The sequence below is a fragment of the Pan paniscus genome, chromosome 1, assembly GCF_029289425.2.
Source record: "Pan paniscus chromosome 1, NHGRI_mPanPan1-v2.0_pri, whole genome shotgun sequence".
Lineage (NCBI taxonomy): Eukaryota > Metazoa > Chordata > Mammalia > Primates > Hominidae > Pan > Pan paniscus.
Genome location: NC_073249.2, coordinates 110,540,379 through 110,563,387, shown reverse-complemented (window position 1 = coordinate 110,563,387; position 23,009 = coordinate 110,540,379). Strand labels below are relative to the sequence as shown.

At 36.7% G+C, this 23,009-nt stretch overlaps 1 protein-coding gene across 1 annotated transcript in view; it reads left to right on the top strand.

Moving 5' to 3' along the window:
* Nucleotides 1-23,009, top strand: part of GDAP2 (ganglioside induced differentiation associated protein 2) — a 92,936-nt gene that overhangs the window by 11,372 nt on the left and 58,555 nt on the right. The window contains exons 4-8 of the mRNA XM_003806292.7: nucleotides 5,631-5,784; nucleotides 6,232-6,320; nucleotides 9,591-9,667; nucleotides 16,958-17,117; nucleotides 19,186-19,342. Of these exons, the coding sequence (XP_003806340.1) occupies nucleotides 5,631-5,784; nucleotides 6,232-6,320; nucleotides 9,591-9,667; nucleotides 16,958-17,117; nucleotides 19,186-19,342 (637 nt within the window). The remainder of the gene's footprint in view (nucleotides 1-5,630; nucleotides 5,785-6,231; nucleotides 6,321-9,590; nucleotides 9,668-16,957; nucleotides 17,118-19,185; nucleotides 19,343-23,009) is intronic.

Genomic DNA, 23,009 nt, shown 5'->3' with positions numbered 1-23,009 from the left:
TATTTTCTTGCACAAAACATGCAAGAAAAGCTTTGTGAGATGACTCTCCTCGTGAACTGAAAAACTGTTAAATTACCGAGCTTGCATCCCTTTGTTATTTGTGCCCAAATGAAATGCTGTGAAATTCAATCTTCCCATTGTATAAAAACTATTTATGAAATACAGCAATGTTTCTTAAAATGTAAACAGCAAAGTTAACCTATATGAAATCTTGCTTTCCTTCCCTTCTATCATTTAACACTGACAACTGGTTTCTAACCTAATAAAAATATTAGAACTTGAACAGGAATACTGATAAGTGCTGGCTCTATGAAAGAAGGGATAGAATGGGAAGAATTGCATTTTTTGATCCAGAAACTGAATTTTGACTGTAAGGACAGAGTGGGGGAAATGGCCGTAACTGAACTGCAAAACAAGATACCATGAAGAACATGTAGAAACTAGAAAGGATATTGAAGATAATACTGAGAAGTTCTTTGCTGAAAGGAACAGAGAAGCTGGTCTGGAAAAATTCCTAATGGCATGTGTGTATGCTTACATACACATAAGAGCTAGACTTATGGATAATAAAGAAAATAAGAAAATTTAACACAAATATACAAGTAAAACCTCAATGTTAAACTGCATGTTTGAGTGTCTCCAAGCTGAGATTCATGTTATAACTCTGCTCTTTAGTAACTGTGTGACTTAAGACTGGTTACTTCACCTCTGAGTCTGAGCTTCCTCATCTCTAAAATGGGGATGGTAATAGTAGTTCCTACCTCAGTTCCTGACATATAGTAAGAGCTTAATAAATATTTGGAGATGGAAAAAACTAATATCTTGAAGACTAAATTAAATAATGGACATTAGGTGCTAAGCACATCCTAAGTGTTCAACAAGTATTAGTTATTAGGTGTTAGTTATTAGGCCCCAGTTGTCTGTTTAATGAATCAGTGCCAACCTTCAGGTTATTACTAAAGGGCTGCATACTTAATCCTATCCCCTTTTTACATTTTTATTAATGACTTAATAAAAACAAACATGACTCTCCAAATTTCTAGATGATAAAAAGCTGAAAAGAGTAACAGGAGATACTGGATGAGAGGCTAAAGATTTTCATGTGACTGGAAGTATAAGCCAAAAAATGAAAAAATTAACAGAGATGAATATTAAAGTTTTGCAGTAAGTTTAAAATGATAGGGAAACATCATTTGATTAACACTTTCTGTCTCAGTAAAATGGCGTTATTTTCCATTCCATTTTTCTTTTTCTTTCTTTTTTTTTTTCCTGAGACAGAGTCTTGCTCTGTCACCCAGGCTAGAGTGCAGTGGTGTGATCTTGGCTCACCGCAACCTCCGCCTCCCAGGTTCAAGTGATTCTTCTGCCTCAGCTTCCCGAGTAGCTGGGACTACAGGTGTGTGCCACCATACCTGGCTGATTTTTGTATTTTTAGTGAAGATGGGGTTTCACCATGCTGGCCAGGCTGGTCTTGAACTCCTGACCTCAAGTGATCTGCCTGCCTCGGCCTCCCAATGTGCTGGGATTACAGGCGTAAGCCACCATGCCCAGCCTCCCATTCCATTTTTCATTCAAGGAACCTTAGGATTAACACTTCGCTTTTTCTTATCCCTCACATAAAGTCTATCATCATGCCCTAAATTAATCTTAAATCTATTTCTGTCTGTCACCATTGTCTCCAGCAGCTAGCATATGCAACCATCATTCCCTGCCTAGACTACAGCCATATCCTCTCTCCCAGCTGGTCTCCTTACATCCATTCTTCGTTTCTTAAATCCATTGTCCACACATAACCAGTAAGTGTAAACCCCTTATTGTTCGTTTACTTCAAACTATTTAGTGGCCTCTCATTAAACTTAAATTCTAAACTCCTTAAACTGATCCCCATGTCCTTGCAAGATCTTACTCACTTTTCTCCAGGCTTATCCCATGCCCCCTTTTCCCTTCCTTACCATGCTTGAGCCAAACTGATCTCTTCTCACTACCTTGTCACAAGCTCCTTTCCAGTTTTGCACTTGATGTTGTTCTTTCTCTCAGTTGTCAACCCTTATTCTTAAGTCTTGGCTTGTATCTCTTCCTCAAAGCACTATTTCTTTTTACTTCAGAATAGATCAGACCACCCATAGTATGTTCTGCCAGCCTGCAGTACTTCTCTCTTGTTGGCTTATCACAATTGTAATCTTGTAAATTGTCTTGTGATAACTGTATCCCCATTAAACTGTAAACTCCATATGGACAAGAACTGTATGTCTTTTATTACTACTATAAGTTGGGGTACCCCTAATAGAAAATTACTAACATGGTGGAAACCACATTATTTAAAGAGCTAGGATTAGCATAGGGAAGAGAATATTTGGGGGAAACAGTACTTATTTTCAAATACTTGAAAAAGGATCATATTGAAGAGGGAGAATGATAATCATGGTGTGTTCCTAGAATCCTTGATAAGAAAATACATAAAACCATATGTCAATTCAGTTAGTATCTAAGCATCAATACTAAAATTAGAATAGGCAGGGTTGGCTTATTGTACCTAAATTTCCTCCCTGAAAAAAATCAGTCTTATATTCACTTTGTGAATTTAGAAATTTTATGAAACTAAACCTATGTGAGGTTTGTTTGTTGTATGAACCTGTATGTGGGTGTGGATGTATACATACATTCTTATATCTTTTGATACCAAAATAATTATGTGTATGCTATTCTCAAAATAAGGTAATCATGTACATATTCTGCAATTTGCCTTCTTCAGCAAATGAATTCCACCTTTTAATTTCTGAAATTACATCTACTACCCAGACCATATTTAAAATTTCCAGCTGATCCAAAAATGTCCTTTGCAGCAGCTATTTTATCCAAACCAGTATCCAATCCAGGACCAGACATTGCATCTTTTTGTTATGTTTATTAATTTGTCTCTGTGTGTGTGGTATTTTGTAATCCAGCACAGTCCCCTGTCTATGACACTGACTTGTTGACTGAACAAGGCCACTTATTTTTCACAGTATTCCTCCTTCTAGATTTGTCTGATTTACTTGAGGTGCCATTTAGTTTGTATTTCCTATATACTTGACATTATGTCTAATGGAGTCAAGTTTTGCCTAAAATATTTCATAGGTGATGTTGTGTTGTCTGCTTAATGTTGTATCATGTTAGACCTGTTAGTGGACTGTTACTCATATTAAGATGGCTCTCTTAATTGGAGTGAAGATAACAGTTTGACCCTTACATTCCATTTTTTTCTTGCCAAGGTCCCTCCTGGAACCCTCCATCCTCCCTTTCCTCTCTAGACTGTTCTCTATGCCTGCTGCACAGTTACTGTTCTGGAACTTTTTTTTTTAACATCATCCTGGGAAATCCTTTTTTCTGTTTGATGGATTGGATCTCTCATTTTTGTGAGTAAATCTACCAGGAGATTTTAAAGAAGAATGCAATAGGGTAAAACTACTGAGATTTTACTTCCACCTTCGTACTTAATTGGTAATTTGCTTAGAAATAGAATTCTAGTTTGGAAATCATTTTCTAGAAATTTGAAGGCACTACTCCTTTGTTTTCTACTTTGATTAGTGCTGTTGAGAAGTCTTGTGCTATTCTTATCCCTGATTGTTTGTATGTTACTGGTTTCTTTCTGGAGAGCTTCTGATCTCATCTTTGTTTCTTAGTGCTCTTAAATTTTACAGGGATTTGCCTTCATATGGTTTGGGTGTTTTATGGGCTCTTTGAATCTAGAAACTGATGTCTTTCCATCCTGGGAAATTTTTTTGTTTTATTTCATTAATAATTTCCTTCCTTCTGTATTCTCTGTTCTCTCTGAAGAAATCCTATTAGATGTTGTATTTTCTTGTTTAATTCTTCAGTTTTCTCATCTGTTATCTCTTATTTTCAATTTATTTTTGTTTTATTTTCTGGATTCCTTCAAGTTTAGTTTTAACCCTTCTATTGAACTTTTCATTTCTGCTGTCATATTTTTCACTTGGCTATAGCAGTTACATAAGTGCCATTTCCTGTTCTCTGAATAGTTTGTTTTTATGACATTCTGATTTTAAGTTTTTTTTCTCCTGTGTTGTCTATTTCTTGAGCATGTGTTTAGTCTCCCCTTTTAGTTTTTGTTAGAGGCTTTTCTCACTTTCTGGTGATCCTTAAGTGTTAGCTGGATTTAAGATGGAAGAACTGAAAAGTTCATGGGAAACTTTGTACACATGGGTGTCTAAGTCATTTCAGGCTGCTGTAACAAAGTATCCTAGGCTGAATGGCTTAGGAAGAACAGAAATTTCTGGAGACTGAAATCCAAGATCAGGGTGCCAGCATGGTCAAGTTCTGCTAAGGGCTGTCTTCCTGGCTGCAGACTGCTGAGTTTTCATTGTATTTTCACGTGGCAGAGAGAGGGAGCAGACTCTCTGGAGACTCTTACAAGGATTCAGATCTCATTCATGAAAGCTTTACCCTCATAAGCTTATCTAATTCTAATTACCCCCAAAGACCCTATCTCCTAATACCATCACATTAGGGGGTAGGGTTTAACATATGAATTTTGAGGGAACCCAAGCATTCAGTTCATAACAGTGGGCAACGGTTATTGCCTGGTGGGTCTTGAAGCATATGACAGAACGGGACTCCTGCCTGTTATTTTATTGGGGAATTTTCCCCAGTTATCTGTAGGTCCTTTAGGTTTGGGCCTCTCAATTTCTTGGAAAGGAATCCTCCAGGAGTGTAAGCCTAGATGTCTGTTTTGAAAGCCATTTAGGGGCAGAGGGCTAGACCTTTCACTGTTAAGTATAACACTTTAACTAAATCCCCTCTTTTCAGCTGTGCCTGGGGTTCTGGAATCCAGAAACTCTCTAGTTGAGCATCTCCAGAGAATAAACTTCTTCCCTGCTGCTCTGGTGGTAAAAAAAAAAAAAAAAAAAAAAAATCATCACCTTACTGTGCTGGCTGGGGGAGGGGTTGTTGCAGATTTGACTGTTTTTATACAAACTTTTAACTGGACCTCCTCTTTTTAGCACCACATCCCTCTTGACAGCATAGCCTTTACAAGTACTTAGGGCTCCAATTTCTGAGCCTTTTTAGCATTCTCTAGTAATAATAACAATAATTTCTTATGCATGTATGCACTTTGCATATAGTAACTCGTTTAATCCTGTGAAGTAAGTACTACTAGTATCCCTCTTAAATAGGAAATTGAGTTGTAACAAGGCTAAGCCCCTGCCCCGAGTGTCTTGACAGGAACTCAGGATTTGAATCAAAGCAGTCTGTCTTGTATCCAACACTGCTTTTCAGTACAGATCAACTTGCTTCGTATTAGTTATCTCATTTCTGCAAGCAATTAGGTTTGTCTGCTCTGTTGAGTCAGTTACTAGTCAGTTGACATTCTACCTTCCAAAATTTTGATGATGCTTATCTGCTTCATGGTCTTTCTCATTCTCTTTATCTGTCTCTGTGCTTATACCTATTGTATTGCTTCACTGTCATTTTGGGAACAGAAGTAACAGAGATAAATGCTTGTGTTCAGTCTGTATTTTTAACTGAAATTTCTCAAAGTTCTCAATACTTTCTCAGTTTCATGCTTTCATTTGTTTTTGTTTCTGTTTTCCTAACATATCCAAACTTATGTATGTTTCCATTGTTTCCAGGGTGCCGAACAGGTGAAGCAAAATTGACAAAAGGATTCAATCTAGCTGCCCGGTTCATCATTCACACAGTGGGACCTAAATATAAGAACCGCTATCGCACAGCAGCTGAGAGTTCCCTTTATAGCTGCTACAGAAACGTACTTCAACTAGCAAAGTATGGTCTACTCATTTTCTGGACATAGCATATCATACATTGTTAAAGGCCCCAGTTTTTAAAGATAAAGGCCCCAGTTTTTAAAGATTAAAAACCTAGCGGTGGAAGTCAAATTTTGAGGGACTTAGGTGATTTAGGAGGACCCTGACAATAGAATTATCTTTTCAAACTTAGCAGGATAAATGGGATAGATTTGAGTGACTTGAGAATTTAACCTTCTCCCATTTTTTATTCAGTTTTTATGTGAGATATATATCCTCCAAAGAGTGCAATTAAATTGTATATGAATAGAATTATTGAGTAGTACAGTTGGGTTAGCTATTATAGTAGATTTGTTGAAGAGGGAGGAAAGGAGAAGTTGAGCTAGATTTTGAAATTACTTGTGTATTGTTGTGTATGTATTACTGATATTTCTAGTGCAATTTTTGTGTTTTCCCTTTGTTGCAGAGAGCAGTCAATGTCTTCTGTTGGCTTCTGTGTCATCAATTCTGCAAAACGTGGTTATCCTTTAGAGGATGCAACACACATAGCACTTCGTAAGTAATATCAGAGATGCTGTACATGAATTGAATCTTAAAAATTTTTTAAATTCTGGGCATGGTGGCTTATACCTGTAATTCCAGCGACTTGGGAGGCTGAGGCAGGAGGATCACTTGAGGCCAGAAGTTTAAGGCTGCAGTGAGCCGTGATTGCATCTATGAATAGCCACTGCACTCCAGCCCGAGCAACATATAGTGAGACCTCATCTCAAAAAAAAAAAAGTTTTGTGTTTTTTTTATCATTAAATAGTTACAGCCAAAGAATATTCATTGATTAAGTGATTGTGGCTCCCTGGAGGGAAGTTTTTATTGGCAAGTTGCAGAGCTCTCAATTTACTTTTTCAGGTTGACATTTTTATCCATTTGAATAACGGGTCAGAAGACTTGCCTATTAATTTTTTTAATTTAACAGAATTTAATTGAGCAAAGAATGAGATTTGAATTGGACGGCCCCCAAAACCAGAATAGATTCAGAGCAGCTAGCCTCTTGAATTTGAAAGTGATGCTAAGTTAGAAAGTATGGCTAATGCATTGAGTAGTTAAATCAGAATTTAGAATAATCTTAACAGTCTGTAACAAATGCAGTCAGATTTCATGATATCATATTTGTATAACACTTGGCAGTTTAAATAGCCACATTCACACATGCTATTTGAATGTAAAATTCTGCATTTAGGTTTTCAAAAGACTGGGCTCAGTCAATATGAGCCAAATGTCTGTATGTCACATAAAAATATGGCATTCAGCTAAAGAGAGTCCATGATCTCACTGTATATATGCAGATTTAGACCACATCTTGAGTTTTATATATATTTCTGTGTGTCATATTGCATGAGACACTGACAAACAGGAGGACAAACAGTTTGAAACAGTAGTGGTGTTTCTTCTAAAGAAGAGCATGCTTTTAGCAAATATGATGTCCATCTTCAGATATCTGAAGGAATCTCATTTCGATTTATTCTGTGCTACATTTTTCAAGCAGCAGTTCTTTGGGGTATTGTCATAAACTACGATGAGCATCTGGTGAAAGAACACTATGGACCCTTTGTCAAGAAAAATGTGCATAAATACAGAATTTGCATGTTATTTCAGGAAGTTTACAGATCCTCATCAGGATTGTAGATAAGAACTCCAACTGTACAAGGCAAGGTCTAAGACCAAGTTATAAGGAAGAAAATGTTGGTCCCACTTGAAGTAGTACTAACTGTAACAGAAAAGTATTTTAGCGAACTTCTTGTCACTAGGAACATTCATGCAGAGGTTACAGGACCATCTGTTGCAGCTATTATAGAAAACACTTCTCATTTCAGAGACGAACTATACTAAATCATCTTTAAGACCCCCTGTTATCTCTAGAATTTAAAGTCGAAGAGCTGAAAGCCTTATATCCACAAATACCAAAAAGATATTTGAATGTATAAGTTATTACTATGTAGCCTGGAGTTTAGGGTGAGTATCTGTTCAGTCTTAGTCTTATTTAATTATAACCTATTTTAAAAACCAATATGCTAACTGCTCAAGGATTTTATAGTAAATTTGTATATTTTATAATTAAGCTTATATACATTACCCAAATTAAAGTAATATTAATATAAAATATACTTGGTCTTCAAAAAGCTTAGTCTAGCTATAAAATGTGAGAAATTCTTAAAATGAAGGGTGTTCAAAAGATTCTAGGAGGGGCACAAGGAAGGGTGGAGATGGCTCTTGGCTGGGTCTTGAAAAATGAGTAGGAGTTCACCAAAAGAAGAGAATGGTGGATGAGTGGTACTCTAGTCAAAGGTAGGCATGCAAGCAGAGGCAGGGCATCATAAAAGTAAGTGGTATGTTTTGAATACAGCAAAGTAGATTTGGCTAAACCATAAGATGTGGGAGGAATAATTGAAAATAGGACTAAAGAGCTGAGTGGGGGAAAGTGGACAGTTGGCGTTGGAGTATAGAGAGTCATGCTAGGGTTTTTGAATCTTAACCTGTAAGTAGTGCAGAGCATCACCAGTGTTTATTAAAAAGGGTAACATGAGAAGATAACTTGGGTAACATGAGAAGATAACTCAGGCAACAGTGAGTATGTAGACTTGCGGAAAAAAGACGCAAGGAGAGCAGTTAAGAGCTTATTACCAAAGTCTGTGTGAGCCTTGAGAACCTGAAAGCAGCCAAAAGAAAGGAATAAATGTTAGAAATATTAGCAATAGAATTAAAAGTCATGGGAACTATTTGAAAATGCAGCATGAAGGAAGAGGTAAAGGAAGCATCAAAGACAATTCAGGATTCTAGCTTGGATGATTGGTTGGATGTTGATATGTAACCAAAATAAGGAATGTAGGTAAAAAGGACCAGGTTTGTTCGGAAAAAGATGGCGGTCAGGATTTGGACCTGTTGGGGTCAGGTTTGGCTACACTGAATTTGAGGTCTCTGTGAGTTATCTAAGCAGATATACCCAATAGGCATCAGGTAATTTGGGTCTTTTCCTCAGAATAAAGAATATAAAGATTTGGGAGCTATCAGCATTTGAGGTAATACCTATCCAGCACATCAGTGAGCTAAGGAGAATAAGTATATCAAAAAAATAAAAAATATTGAAGGCAGAACCCTGGAGGACAACATTTTTAAAAGATGAAGACGTGTGTTAAGGGCTAAAGCTAGGGAGAGATCCAATGAGTTAAGAACTGAAGTAAAGGCCAGTAGGTCTTGTTATTAGAAGTTGATAAAGAAGAATTAGGATGACATAGAAATTAAGAAAAAAATAATTGAGCTTTGGTTTTGTGGAGTTTTGTCAGGGTCTGAAGGACTGGGTAGGATATCTAATACTGTAACTGAATGAATGGAAAGACACTTGTGCTAGATCATTCTGGCCCAAGGGAGAGGCCCCAGGGAATAAGAAGAATATACTGGATAAAAGAGAATTGTATGGAGTCAGCATCTTCTACGGCCAGTCACTGTTCTTGGCATTGGAAATAGAGCAATAAATACAATAAAGCGTCTTCTTTATGGAGCTTTCATTCTAGTGAATGAGGCGGAGAGGGCAGGGAGGATAACAATACACAAGTAACTTCATAAAATGTCTATCACAGTTGCTCTGGAGGAAAGCAAATCAGAATTTTTATACAAGTAGTATGGGCAGGCTTCACTGATAGGGTATTACTAAGCAGAGTCCTGAATGAAGTGAGAAGTGATCCATTACAAAACTAAAACATTGAAGAGCTTGATTTTTCTTTATGTATAAGTAATTTTTTATTTACTGAGTAATCTTTCTATTCTTTTCCTTAGGCACTGTAAGGAGATTCCTAGAGATTCATGGGGAAACCATTGAAAAAGTAGTATTTGCTGTCTCTGATCTTGAAGAGGTATTTTGCTAACTGTTACATTATTTAAATCTTATTTCTATCTTTAAGCATTTGACTTTGGCTTATCACTATATATTTACGGAGTTTCCAGCAGACAAATCCTAATGATCTATGTATGTATTTGACAGTGGGTCTTACAATCATTCATTGAAAAAGACTATATTGGAAACTAAAAATAAGTCAAGAAGGAGCATTTCGTTCATATTTTTTATAACTGTTGTTGCTGTAAGTGAAATCGTACAAAGTGGAGTTGTTCTGCTTGGCCCCTGTGTTAGCTCTCAAAGCAACACCTTCTAAGCACTGCGTGTTTGGGGAGCGTAACTGGAAAACTACTGTGCCAGAAAAGCTTTGGTGTCTGCCTGACCAGGTGACAGCCTAGTCTAGTGGCTGGCACTGTGAGGTTTATATGTTTTGTTATATGTAGTTAGGTTTAATATATTTCAACTTAATTTCAAACCATTTTAGAAAATCAGTTTATTCTTATCTCATTACACTTTATTTTAGAGTGCTTTGTCTAATTCAGCTTCCAATATTTCCAAGTTTTGTATTATTGAGCAAGTTAACCTCTCTGCTTCAGTAAAATAGAAATATTGATAGTACCTCTATCAGGTTTTTCTTGATAATAAAATAAGCTAATACATTCGTATTAGCTATCTATTAGTGAAGTATCTATTCAAGGCATATATAGCTACATATATGACATATATATGTACTTTTGAATTTGCTGAAAATAGGCACATTTACTTTATCTCGTTTCATCTGGTTTATTTATACATAGAATCTTCCAGTGATCTTTTACTGAGTGTTAGCATGTAACAGGTTTGCTATATTAGGTCCTGGGAATACACCAGTGAAAAAATCATGGTTGTTTCCTCAAGGAGCCTTTATCCTTTTGTGGAAATAGATAATTCAGATAAATTCAGATAATTGTGATAAGTGCATTAATGGAGGTATGGGAAGGATAGGACATAACTTTAGCCTGGCACGGGGTTAGGAAATGCTTCCCATAGGAAGTGATACATAAGTTGAAATAATTGTAAAAGGTACATAAGATTTGCCAAGGGAGAGAGGCAAATGACAGCGGTCATACAAGCCTGAGCAAAGGCATAGAAATAAGACATAGCATCAAGTGTTTAGTATTGCTGTTGCATAAAATGTGAGGCTGAGAGTGGCGAAAATGAAAGTTAGATAAGGATAAGATCATTCAAGGCCTTGTGTCACATCCTGTAAAATTTAGACTTTATTAATTATGCAATGGGAAACAGAAGAGCTTTATGCAAACAAATGATGTCATCTAATTTCTGTTTTAGCTGTGTGGAGGATGATTTGGAAAGGGAAAGACTAATGGCAAGAAAAGATAACAGGTGGTTGCAGTACTCCACATGAGAAATGATCAGGCCTGAACAAGGGTACTGGTAGTGTTAAAATTTTAAACATTTAGTAAATAAGTTCAACTGGAGTTGGTGGTTGATTAAATACATACGGGAAAAGGAGTTAAACATGACTTCTAGGTTTTTGGCTTGAGTGACTAAATAATGATGCCACCATTGAGATAGCAAATAGAAAGTGGGAAAAGTTTTGGAGATGGGATGAAGACAAATTCTTTTCTGAACACGTTGAGTCTTAGAGGATCAGTGGATCATCAGGGCAGAGGCTCAGCGAACCATTGTGCTTATCAGTTTGAAGCTGAGGAGTGAAGTCTAGGTTAGAGATTTGTCCATTTTCATAGGATAGGATACAAATGAGATATGGTTCTTGCTCTCAGGGAGTTGGCGGACTAATGCTGAGACAGCCAGGTAAACAAAGATCACCCTACAGTGTGCCAAATGCTCTGCTAAGGTATGCATCACAGTGCCGTGGCAACTTACCATGACACCTGACCCAGATTTAGAGGAACAGAGAATAAAAGTCTTTGCCCTCAGTATACCTGGGAAAATTATCAACATTTACCATCTTTTTCTCAAAAGTCATTTGTGAATAATTTATGAATAAAGGGATAATGAAAAACAAGTTTATTAGACATTTTAGTAGCGGTATTAGACATTTACCTCTTTGTATCAAGTAAATACTGTTGCACAAACATAAAAGATGAAAGAATACTGTCACACATCCTCTTAGTAAAATGAGATTGTCCAGGTTCCTATCACAAAATAGTATGCGATTAAGTTCTTCCTGTTGAATGACTGAATGAGAATACCATATTTCCTTTTTGTCCTTAGAAAGACACAATGGCTCATGCCTGTAATCCCAGCACTTTGGGAGGCTGAGGCAGGTGGATCACCTGAGGTCAGGAGTTCAAGACCTGCCTGGCCAACATGGCGAAACCCCATCTCTGCTAAAAATAAAAAAAAATTAGGTGAATGTGGTGATGGGTGCCTGTAATCCCAGCTACTAGGGAGGCTGAGATATGAGAATCACTTGAACCCAGGAAGCAGAAGTTGCAGTGAGCTGAGATTATGCCACTGACTTTAGTCAGGGTGACAGAGCAAGACTCTGTCTCAAAAAAAAAAAAAAAAGAAAAAGAAAAAAAATCATAAACTCATAGATTATTGAATTTGAGAAAGATAACCTAGAATATTGTTGTCTGAAGACTCAGAGTCTGAGATTTTACCTTATACAGTAAATCTTATGATCATCATTAGAGGGCTGCTGTCTCCTTACATTCATCTTTGATTTATTTAATGATTCCAAAATGTTTTCTTCATTTGTCTTCTCTTTACTATTATGGACTGCAAATGAAAAATTACGAATTCTCAACTCTGTCCAGTAAAGTTAAAAATATACTACCTGCCAGAAAACTATAGAGCAATATCTCTTATGAATAGAGATGCAAAAATTGTCAAACCAAATCCAGCAACATACAAAAGAATTGTATACTACCCCAAAGTAGGACTTATGTCAGGAATGCAAGGTTAATTCAACATACAAGAATCTGAATCAATGTAATATATCATACTAATAGAATAAAGGATAAAAACCACAGGACCATCTGAATAGATGTAGAAAAGAACATTGAAAAAATGTAACACTCTTTCTTGATAAAAACAGTCAACAAACTAGGAATAAAAGAGAACTGCTTCAACCTGAAAAAGGGCGTCTATGGGAAACCCATAGCTAACATACTTAATGGTAAAATACTGAAAGCTTTCTGCCTAAGATCAGAAAGAAGACAAAGATTTTTGCTCTTGCCAGTTCTATTCAACATTTTACTAGAGTTTCTAGTCAAGACATTTGGCTAAGAAAAAGAGATAAAAAGCACCCGAATTGAAAAGAACGAAGTAAAAGTATCTTTATTTGCAGACGGCATGATCTTATCAAAAATCCTAAAGAGTCCATGCCAAAAAAAAAAAACAAACAAACACTGTTAGAACTAATAGAGTTCCAGTGGGGTTGCAGGACATAAGATCAATATGCAAAAATAAATTGTATTTCTACACACTAACAATGACCAATCCAGAAACAAAAATTAAGAAAACAGTTCTACTTAGAGTAGCATCAAAAAAAGAATCAAATATTTGAACTATACTTAACAAAAGAACAGTAAGATTTGTACATTTAAAACTATAAGACCTCTTTGAAAGAAAATGTTAAAAACACAAATAAATGGAAAGACATCTATGTTCACAGATTAAAAGACTTAATGTTGTTAAGATGACAGTACTGACCATACTCCCTACATTATATTACAGGCTTAACATAATTCCTATCAAAATCCTAACTCATTTTTTGCAGAAATTATCAAGTTGATCCTAAATTTCACATGGATATGCAAGAGACCCAGAATAATCAAAACCATTTTGGAAAAAAAGAACAACATTGGAAGATTCACACTTACCAATTTCAAAACTTACTACAAAGCTGTAGTAATCAAGACTGTGGTACTGGCATAAGGATAAACGTATAGGTCAGTGGAATGGAATTTCTGACAGTGGTTTCAAGACAATTTAATGAGGGAAAGAATAGCCTTTTCAACGAATAGTATTGGGACTACTGGATAGCCACATGCCAAAGAACAAAGTTGTATTCCTACCTTATAGCAGATACAAAAATTAGCTCAAAAGGAATCTAGGACCTCAATGTAAGAGCTAAAGTTATAAAACTCTTAGAAGAAAGTGTAGGTATAAATCCTCTTGATTGTGGATTAGGCAGTGGTTTATTAGATATGGCACCAAAAGCACAAAGAGCCAAAATGAAAGTGGATAAATTAGGCACTCTTACAATTCAACAAAAGACAAATAAGCAAACTAAAAAGTGAACAAAAGTTTTGAACAGACATGTTTCATGCCTAGGTTTTAATTTACAAAGGTGACTGAGTGATGAGACAAAGAGGTCTATGGCAAGAAACATTGTTTAAAAGAAAGAAAGAAGAGTTTAATATTTTTCATAGTTCTGCTAGAAAAGAGAGGCATGGGTGCTGTGCAGGGCCACGGGAGGAACAGTAGGTTTCAGTCAGGAGGCAGAAGCAGGAGTGTGAGGAAATCCTGAGCCAGAGCCTTTATTGAGTTTTCCTTGGGAAAGGCAAGGCAGGGCAGGACTTACAGTTTAGGACTGGCTAGTTTGAATAATTCCAGCAGACTCTGGGCTATAGGAGTAATCTCTAGATTCCTGATACCTGGCCCTGGATGATTTAGACCAGAAGAAATATTTGCATGGTGTGTAAGAGTTAGATACGGAAATGATTAGGACTGTAGGTTTGGGATTGGTTGGTTGGCATATGCAAGATGTGCTGTTTACTATCTTTAGGAATTAGTTATCCCTTACAGGGACACTCTTCCCAGGCCAGAAAGCTTTAAGATGTGAAAACATGATAAAATAGAAAAAAAAATTAAACATAATTAACATACATTTATTTGAAGAAGATACACAGCCAGTAAACACTGAAAAGATGCTCCACACCATTAACCATTAAAGAAATACAAGTCAAAACCACTATGGATACCACTTCACACCCACTAACATGGCTATAATTACGAAGGGAGACAATAGCGAGTGTTGGTGAGGATGTGGAGAAATTGGAACCCTCGTAGATAGTTAATTGGAATGTAAAAATGGCACAGCTACTTTGGAAAACAGTCTGGCAGTTCATGAAAAAGTTAAACATAGAGTTACCCTATAATGCAGCAGTTTGACTGTTAGGTGTATACAGAAGAGAATTGAAAACATAAGTCCACACAAAAACTTGTACACAAATATCTGTAGTAGCATTATTTATAATTGCCAAAAAGTAGAAACAACTGAAATGTCATCAGCGGATGAATTGATTAAAAAAAAATGTGGTGTGTGTATGTGTGCGTGCATGTGTGTTAGAATATTATTCAGTCATAAAAAAGGAATGAAGTACTGATACATGCTACAACATGGGTGAACCTTGAAAACATCATGCTAAATGAAAGAAACCAGACACAAAATGCCACATACTGTATTCCATTTTTATTTTTATTTATTTATTTATTTATTTTTTGAGACAGAGTCTCACCCTGTTATCCAGGCTGGAGTAGAGTGGCACGATCTCGGCTCACTACAACCTCCAAATCCCAGGTTCAAGCCGTTCTCTTGCCTCAGCCTCCCAAGTAGCTGGGACTACAGGCACCCGCTACCACCCCCTGCTAATTTTTTGTATTTTTAGTAGAGACGGGGTTTCACTGTGTTAGCCAGGATGGTCTTGATCTCCTGACTTCGTGATCTGTCCGCCTCGGCCTCCCTAAGTGCTGGGATTACAGGCGTGAGCCACCGTGCCCGGCCTTTTTTTTTTTTTGAGATGGAGTCTCACTCTGTCACCAGGCTGGAGTGCAGTGGCGCAATCTCGGCTCACTGCAACCTCCACCTCCCGGGTTCAAGTGATTCCCCTGCCTCAGCCTCCCGAGTAGCTGGGACTATAGGCACGCGCCACCACGCCTGGCTAATTTTTTATATTTTAGTAGAGACGGGGTTTCACCATGTTGGTCAGGTTGATATCAATCTCCTGACCTCGTGATACCTCCACCTCAGCCTCCTAGAATGCTGTGATTACAGGCATGAGCCACTGTGCCTGGCCCTGTATTCCATTTTTATGAAATGTCCAAAAATAGGCAAATTCATAGTGACAGAAAGATTAGTAATTGCCAGGTGTGGGAGAGGGAGGAATGGTGAATGATTTCTGATGGGTTTTAGAGTGATGAAAATGTTCTGGAATTAAATAGTGGTGGTGATTGTACCCCCATGTACCCCCTTTGTGAATACTGTCTGTGAAAAACCACTGAAACTGGGTATGGTGGTGTACACCTGTAATCCCAGCTACTTGGGAAGTTGAGATGGGAAAAATGCTTGAGTCCAGGAGTTTGAGAACAGCCTGGGCAGCATAGCAACACCTCATCTCAAAAAAGAAAACGAAAACAAACACTGAATTTTATACTTTAAAAGGGTGAATTTTATGGTATGTGAATTCTGTCTCAGTTTTTTTTTAAAGATTGTATCTCAGTTTTTTTATAAAGGCTATAAAGATGATGTCTGCAATCTTATATATGTATTTAAAAGATGATGCAATACTATGGGCAACACGATATGAAAATGATTTCTTGAATGATTTCATTGTCCTAGGTGATTCCATAATTTTTTTCTTACTATTTTATATCAGTCTTTTTTAGTATAGTTTGTAATAATTGATGAGTAATTCTAGGTAATGAGAAAACAATTCCTAGGAAGATGAAAATGCAAAATGCTTCAAGATATAGGACAAATAAGAGCACTACATGCCTTTAATGTATTGCAGATTTATTAGTCCAGTGGACCAATCGATATGGGTATGACAAGATAAGATGAGTTTTATTCTGTTTGTTTTTTTTAAGTAAAATTCATCTTTTTTCTTTGAAAAAAACTTTTAAGAAAGAATAAACATCGTGAAAGAGAAATCCTTCACAAACAACTCAGAAGCTAAACATGGTTGAACGGACCCTGATGGCACACTGAGGGTTAAGGAAGTAGCTAGCATCTGAGCCAAGTCTTGAGAGACTGGTATCATTAGGAAGTGAAGGTACGGATGGACAGGAGTGGCAGGACTTATGCATTCCATTTTCAGTGACCTGGAATTGTTAGGATGGGCATCACATTTAACTTGGCTAGATAACAATATCCTTATCTTTAACACAAAAGCTGATTGAGGGTTTCAGACAGTATCGAGTCTGAGCTCAGAAGTGGTAAAGTCTTTATTCTTGATGGAGGTTGTCTTCACAGTGTATGAACAGCACTAAGTACTGCTGAGGTCTTCTTTGTTTTGTTCTATTTTTCACAGAATGTCTTGCTTTTCTGACACAGGGTACTTACCAAAAGCTGCTACCTCTCTACTTCCCAAGGTCATTAAAAGAGGAGAATCGATCATTGCCCTACCTACCTGCAGATATTGGAAATGCAGAAGGGGAGCCTGTGGTACCTGAACGACAGATTAGAATAAGTGAGAAACCTGGTGCTCCAGAAGGTGAGTTCTAGAGCTCTAACTTTTTAAATCTCCCTCTTAGGGCCAAAAATAGGCACCAATCACCAAAGAAGTAAGAAATTCGGCTTGACCTTTGGAAAGCTCTCTATTACCATGATACTACTATCAAGACCAGTTTAGAAATTTTCAAGTTCTATTCTTGAAATTAAAAATAAAAGTATAGTTAGATAGATATACGTCAAGTCTGTGTTAGACAGTGGGGATTAAGAGGTGGCTATAACAACATTCTCACCCTAATGGAGGTTATAGTTTCATGCAGAACACTGTTGAGATAGTAAAGTACGTTATTGTCTAACATTTTAAACAGCTTTCAGTATGCTCTAAAAATCATACTTAACATTAAATACTAAGACAAGAATATTATAACCATTCATTTTGTTTCTTTGGGTTATATACTGTTGTAGGTTGGAGCAGTAGGTAGAACGTGTTAGGATGGGGGCCTTCTGAATCTGCTCTGTGTGACATCTTGTAGTGATGTTCATGTGTACATGTTTAAGGTCTTAAGTCCCTGCTGTGGAGATATGCCTCACAAGCTTCAGTGCTGGGACTGAGTCTTGAAATCCAGCAGTTTAGGGAATTACTGTGAAATTCCTAGAGTGAACATTTCTTTTAAAAATGAGCACCAAACCAAAATCTGTAGGAAGCAACTCAAGATTTTATCACAAGTACATAGACTTTAATCAAGTGGAGGGAATTATAAGTGGTCTAACATCAGGAAATGTGAACTATCTGGAAACCAAACTGCTGAAGGGGTAGTCATGCACTTTGGGTGAGCCTCCAGTATAGTATATCCTTGAAATAATGCAAAGAGTTGTTTTGAAATCCTCATGCCTGTGACTACCATAGAATTTTTCTTTCATAAAATGCATTTAGTGTGATAATGAGTGGTGAACAGCAAAACCACTTTGAGTGCTGGACAGTAGATAAGACTAATTAATTTGCAAAAAGATTCTCTTCTGTCCACCATTCCCAGAGTGTTTTATTTGCATTCATATCTCAGAAAATACTTTTTGTGATAGATGTAGGCCTTAGCATTCTTAAATATTTTCAAGTAGAATGTTAAATCGTATCTCAGAAAATACTTTTATGTTATAGATATAGGCCGTAGTGTTCTTAAATATTTTCAAGCAGAATGTTAAATCTGTTAAAATATATATAACCAAGCTTTACTTGAGGGGTGTTTTTAATGAAAGCAGGCCCTTCCAATCTATTGGCCTGTCAGTTTGAGGAGCAGTGAAGTAGACGTGGGGAAACTCCAGCTGATTGTCCACCAGGTTGGAATTCAAGTGCTGGCATTGCCTTGGGAATTTCCCCATGGTACGACGTTTGTTTTGTTTTGTTTTTGCTTAACAGATCTACCAAGACAGTGAATACCACACTAAGAGATAAACTGTTCCCAAGAGACTGATTTCTACTGATCCAACTCACAGTGGTTGTATGGACAGATTAGAAAGCTAATTTATTAATTTGTAGTGAAAACTATAACTCTTATGGACCAAAATAACTAGGTTGGTATGACAGTGTAGAAAACCAGGATGCTAAATTATAACTGAAATATTTCTTAAGGAATGTGGATCATACTCTGTGATCCTGGTACATCCATGTTGGGATGTTACCTTACAGAAGAGCATTTATGCAATCAAATGCTTCCTCCTTCAACAGTGCTATATAAACCTTCCCAAATGCTTGTTTTTTATACTTCTTTTTTGTCAGATGCTGTGCAATGAGCCATCTTTAAAGCCAGATACAATCTATTTACTTCTGTCTTTTTGTGTGTGACTACATTCTACTCTTTTCTTCCTAGGGTTACACCCAGGTCACCCTGATTGGATTTCACATATTGCTAAAACCTTTGTCACACATGGACAGGCAGTTTCTTTCATTATTTCAGCTTTACAAATGCCTAAATCTGATTACAATTTCATTCTCAAGAATAACCTTGACCCCAGTTTTTTGAGTTACCTCACTGTCATCCTTACTGCAGCATTCACAATGTTTACTGTCTATTTTTAGCATAAGCTCTCTATTGATAGTTGCATTTTTGTTACAGATAACCAAGAAGAGGAGGATGAAGGCTTGGGAGTTGATCTCTCTTTCATTGGCTCTCATGCTTTTGCTCGAATGGAAGGAGATATTGACAAGCAAAGAAAACTGATCCTTCAGGGACAATTATCAGAGGCAGCTCTGCAGAAGCAGCATCAAAGAAAGTAAGACAACCCTTCAGGACTGTTAGATACATAAGGACATCAGAAGCAAGAAAGGGACCTTGCATCTGATGCATGAGCTACGTGTATATATAATGCATTCCAATTTATTTTTCATGACAATCAGTGAGGAAGATATCGTCCTCATTTTGGAGTTGCAAAAACCCAAAGTTAAGAAAGTTATCAGTGGCCAGTTAATATGTGGTGAAACCAGTGTTCACATACATGTCTGATTTCAGAGCTCCTACCCTGTCTACTACAATAGTAATGCCTCCATGCGAAGTTTATATTCTAAAAGGAGAAATTAGAAAAGGGAAAGGCAGTTATAAAGCTTTTACTTAGCTCTACTATGTTTATAATTAAAATATAATCTACAGTTGAATTAAATTTAAAAGAGCTTTATTTATCCCTGACTTATCCGAAGGACCTTACAAGACATCCAAACCATTCCATTTCTTCCATATGTCTTCTAAAGCAATTTTGAAGGAATCCTTTTAAAAACATAGAAGCAGCTTTGTACTTTTGGGTAAGCTTTCCCAAAGATCAAGTCTTTGTAAAGCTAGCTGGTTTTCAAAAAAGTCTAAAGAAAATTAAAGTAAACAAACTATAAATGTCTACTATCCATTACCTTATAGGGTTGATTGAGGGTTAGCACCTCATAGGGTTTTTGTGAGCATTAAATGAGGTAATGTAATGAGCTTTAGCACAGAACCTGGTACTTGTCAAGCTCTTAAAATTGTTCACTGCTGTACTGAGAAAATCATGGCTTGTTTTATCTTTGAGCTTTGGTACTTGCCATTCCTTTTGAATGGGCTACTCTCATCCTTCGATTTCTGTCCAGATTTCAAAAGCAGTTGCCTCTGGAGACCTACCTCCCAAGTCTGGAACAGATGCCACCTCCTGTATGCTTTTTTCATACCCTGTACTCACCCAAAGCATAGCATAGCATTTTTCACGCTGTATTGTAATGATGTCTGCATGCTATCTGTCTCCACTGATAAAGTGGGAGTTGGACTACATGAACTCTCCAGTCACTTTCAGAGCTAGTATTTTGTGTCTCCTCAATCCCAGGTCTTCCTTTATTCTGATTTTAATTTGAAAAACAAAAGCGTATGAGCCACTAGGGGGCACCAAAGAACAGCTTTTCCAAGTGAGGCAGTCACAGTCAAATGATACTTTCAGTGGTTTCTAAACTTGGCCATATGTGTAAGACTCATCTGATGGACATTTTTCATTAAATACGGTGCCTGGGCTCCTCACATTACTGGGATCTGGGACTTCTTTAGTATCGAGTCTCCTTTGCACTCTTAAAAATTGTTGAGGACCCCAGAGAGCTTTTGTTTTTATGGGTTGTATCTATCAATATTTATCACATGAGAAAAACTTTTTTAATGAGAAAGATAGCAGTGTTTTTTTTTTAATCTTGCAAATTGTTTAATGTTTGATTTAATGGAAGACAGCCGGATTGTCCTATCAGCATTCAAACTGCTGCAGTAAGTTGTTTTGACTAATGTATATGAAGAAAACCTGACCTCACTGAGATTTTAATTGGAAAATGGAGGAGTATTTTAACAGCCTTTTAAAATAATTGGGATATTCTTCTTTGATACTATACCAGAATTTGATAAATAGTAGTGTTTTAAAACATAGTTGTAATGCAGAATCTCAAACTGTATCCATGAATTTTTTTAATTCTATTATATTAAAATGTGTTGTTCTGTACTTTGGACAGATTTTATAATAGGAATGTATAGCATGACTTTATAACATGATACGTTAGCTTTTTGGAAAGTATTGATTCATTGAATTATTCAGAGCTCCAAATATTGACACATTTCATTACACAGTATCAAAAAATTATATTTGTTAGTATCGATTGTATAGTATCACCAATCTCATCAGAAAAGTATTTAGTATTAGGAACTGTCAAGCTTCTGATGACAATAAAAATGTTTCAAATATGTATATATTTAAAGCTTAAGTTTTATCATTGGCAACAAATACTGTTGATTATTTTTCTTGAAATGTCAGGGTCACTTTATTCATTTTTGGGAAAACACCTGCCACATATTCATGTTGAATAACTACAGTTTGCCAGTCATTCTTTGAAGTAAAAATGGTGTTGCATGAAAAAAAGCAACTAGTCCAGCTCACAACTCAATGACATAGTGCTTTTCTTCAAGGCAACTTCACACTTCAATATGCAGAAGTACTTTATGTGTTCTTCCATTTTGTCTTCCATTAATTTAAAAAGATGGGTTCTCAAGAACTGATTTAATAAAATTAATAATCTTTACTTCTACATCGAAGACATTCTTAAATGCAGCTGGCCTTTTTTGTTTATTGGTGCCACTGCCTTGATTTGTGGTAAGGCTATTACCAGCTGTTTTTACCCATTAGTTGCTTTTGCACTATCAATGTAAATGTCTATACAGTGAAAAATGCAAATAATGTTATTACAAAAATAGTTTTAAACTTACAGCCTCCTAAAGGCATTTCAGGATCTCTTTAAGAGTCTGCAGACTACACTTTGTGAATCACTGGTCTGTGGTCTCTCACCAGTACTTTATAGTTAGAAGGAATTTTGGTGATCATTTGTTAATAGTTTTCCAAAGTAGGGTCCACAGTCTATCAGCATTAGAATCACTAAGAGTGCTTGTTAAAAATCTGCGCCCCACACCAAACTTCCTGTATCAAACTTCCTGTCCTCCATGGAAAGGACTCATAAATCTTCTTTCTAAAGTTTCTTAGATGATTCTTTTGCGCCCTAAATCACTGACCTAGTGTTACTCCATTATGTTACATGAAGTAAATTGATCCCACGGAGTGGCTTGCCCACAGTTACGGCTACTTAAGGAAGACTCTTCAATGTAGCCTCTGTAACATATCTCCCTTCTCTACTCACCTTCAACCCACTTACAAAAGCCAACTTCAGAGCAGTTGGAAAAGGACTGGAGACTTTTTATATTCACATACAAAGAACTACATGGTTATCACCTTTCTCAAATCAGTCAACCTGTTCTTTTCTGTCCATTTTCTCTTTCCCTCTCTCTCGCTCATACACACACAAATACACACAAACTTATACACTACATACGTAACTCATTTCTCCATGAAATGGTACAGATATCTGGAAGTTTTAAGTTTGTCTTTGGGCTGGTTGCTGGTTTTTTGTTGTTGTTGTTGTTGTTATTTTTCTAAGTGAGTTGATTAGTTTTACTTAGTAACTTAGTTTAAGCCAGTATTAAAATAAATTTATATTCACTGATCCCACACTTTCTGGAAAGGAGTCCTATAGCATGTAAAGCATTATCCTTTGTATTGGTAGAGGGCCTTGATCTTGAGAGTCATACTTGTAACACAGTTGACTTTTTCCATTTTGTTTAGGAAACAATGAACACTTATTCTACAAGATAATATACTAGTTGCAAGTACACAGAGATAAAGTACTCCCCATCTTCTGGAAATCCATGAATGAGCCATGCTACCTTGAGATGTCAGAAGTATTGAGGCAAAAGTTCAGAACTGCAGTCAGGTTGTGTGCACATACAGTCAACACACAGTTGCAGGCTTGGAGAAGAGCGTAGCCTATGGCTCCCAAAGCTGTTTGCTTGAGTAAGGAGCTATGTCTGACCAAAAGATTTTTCTGATTTCCCATTTATGTGCCCAG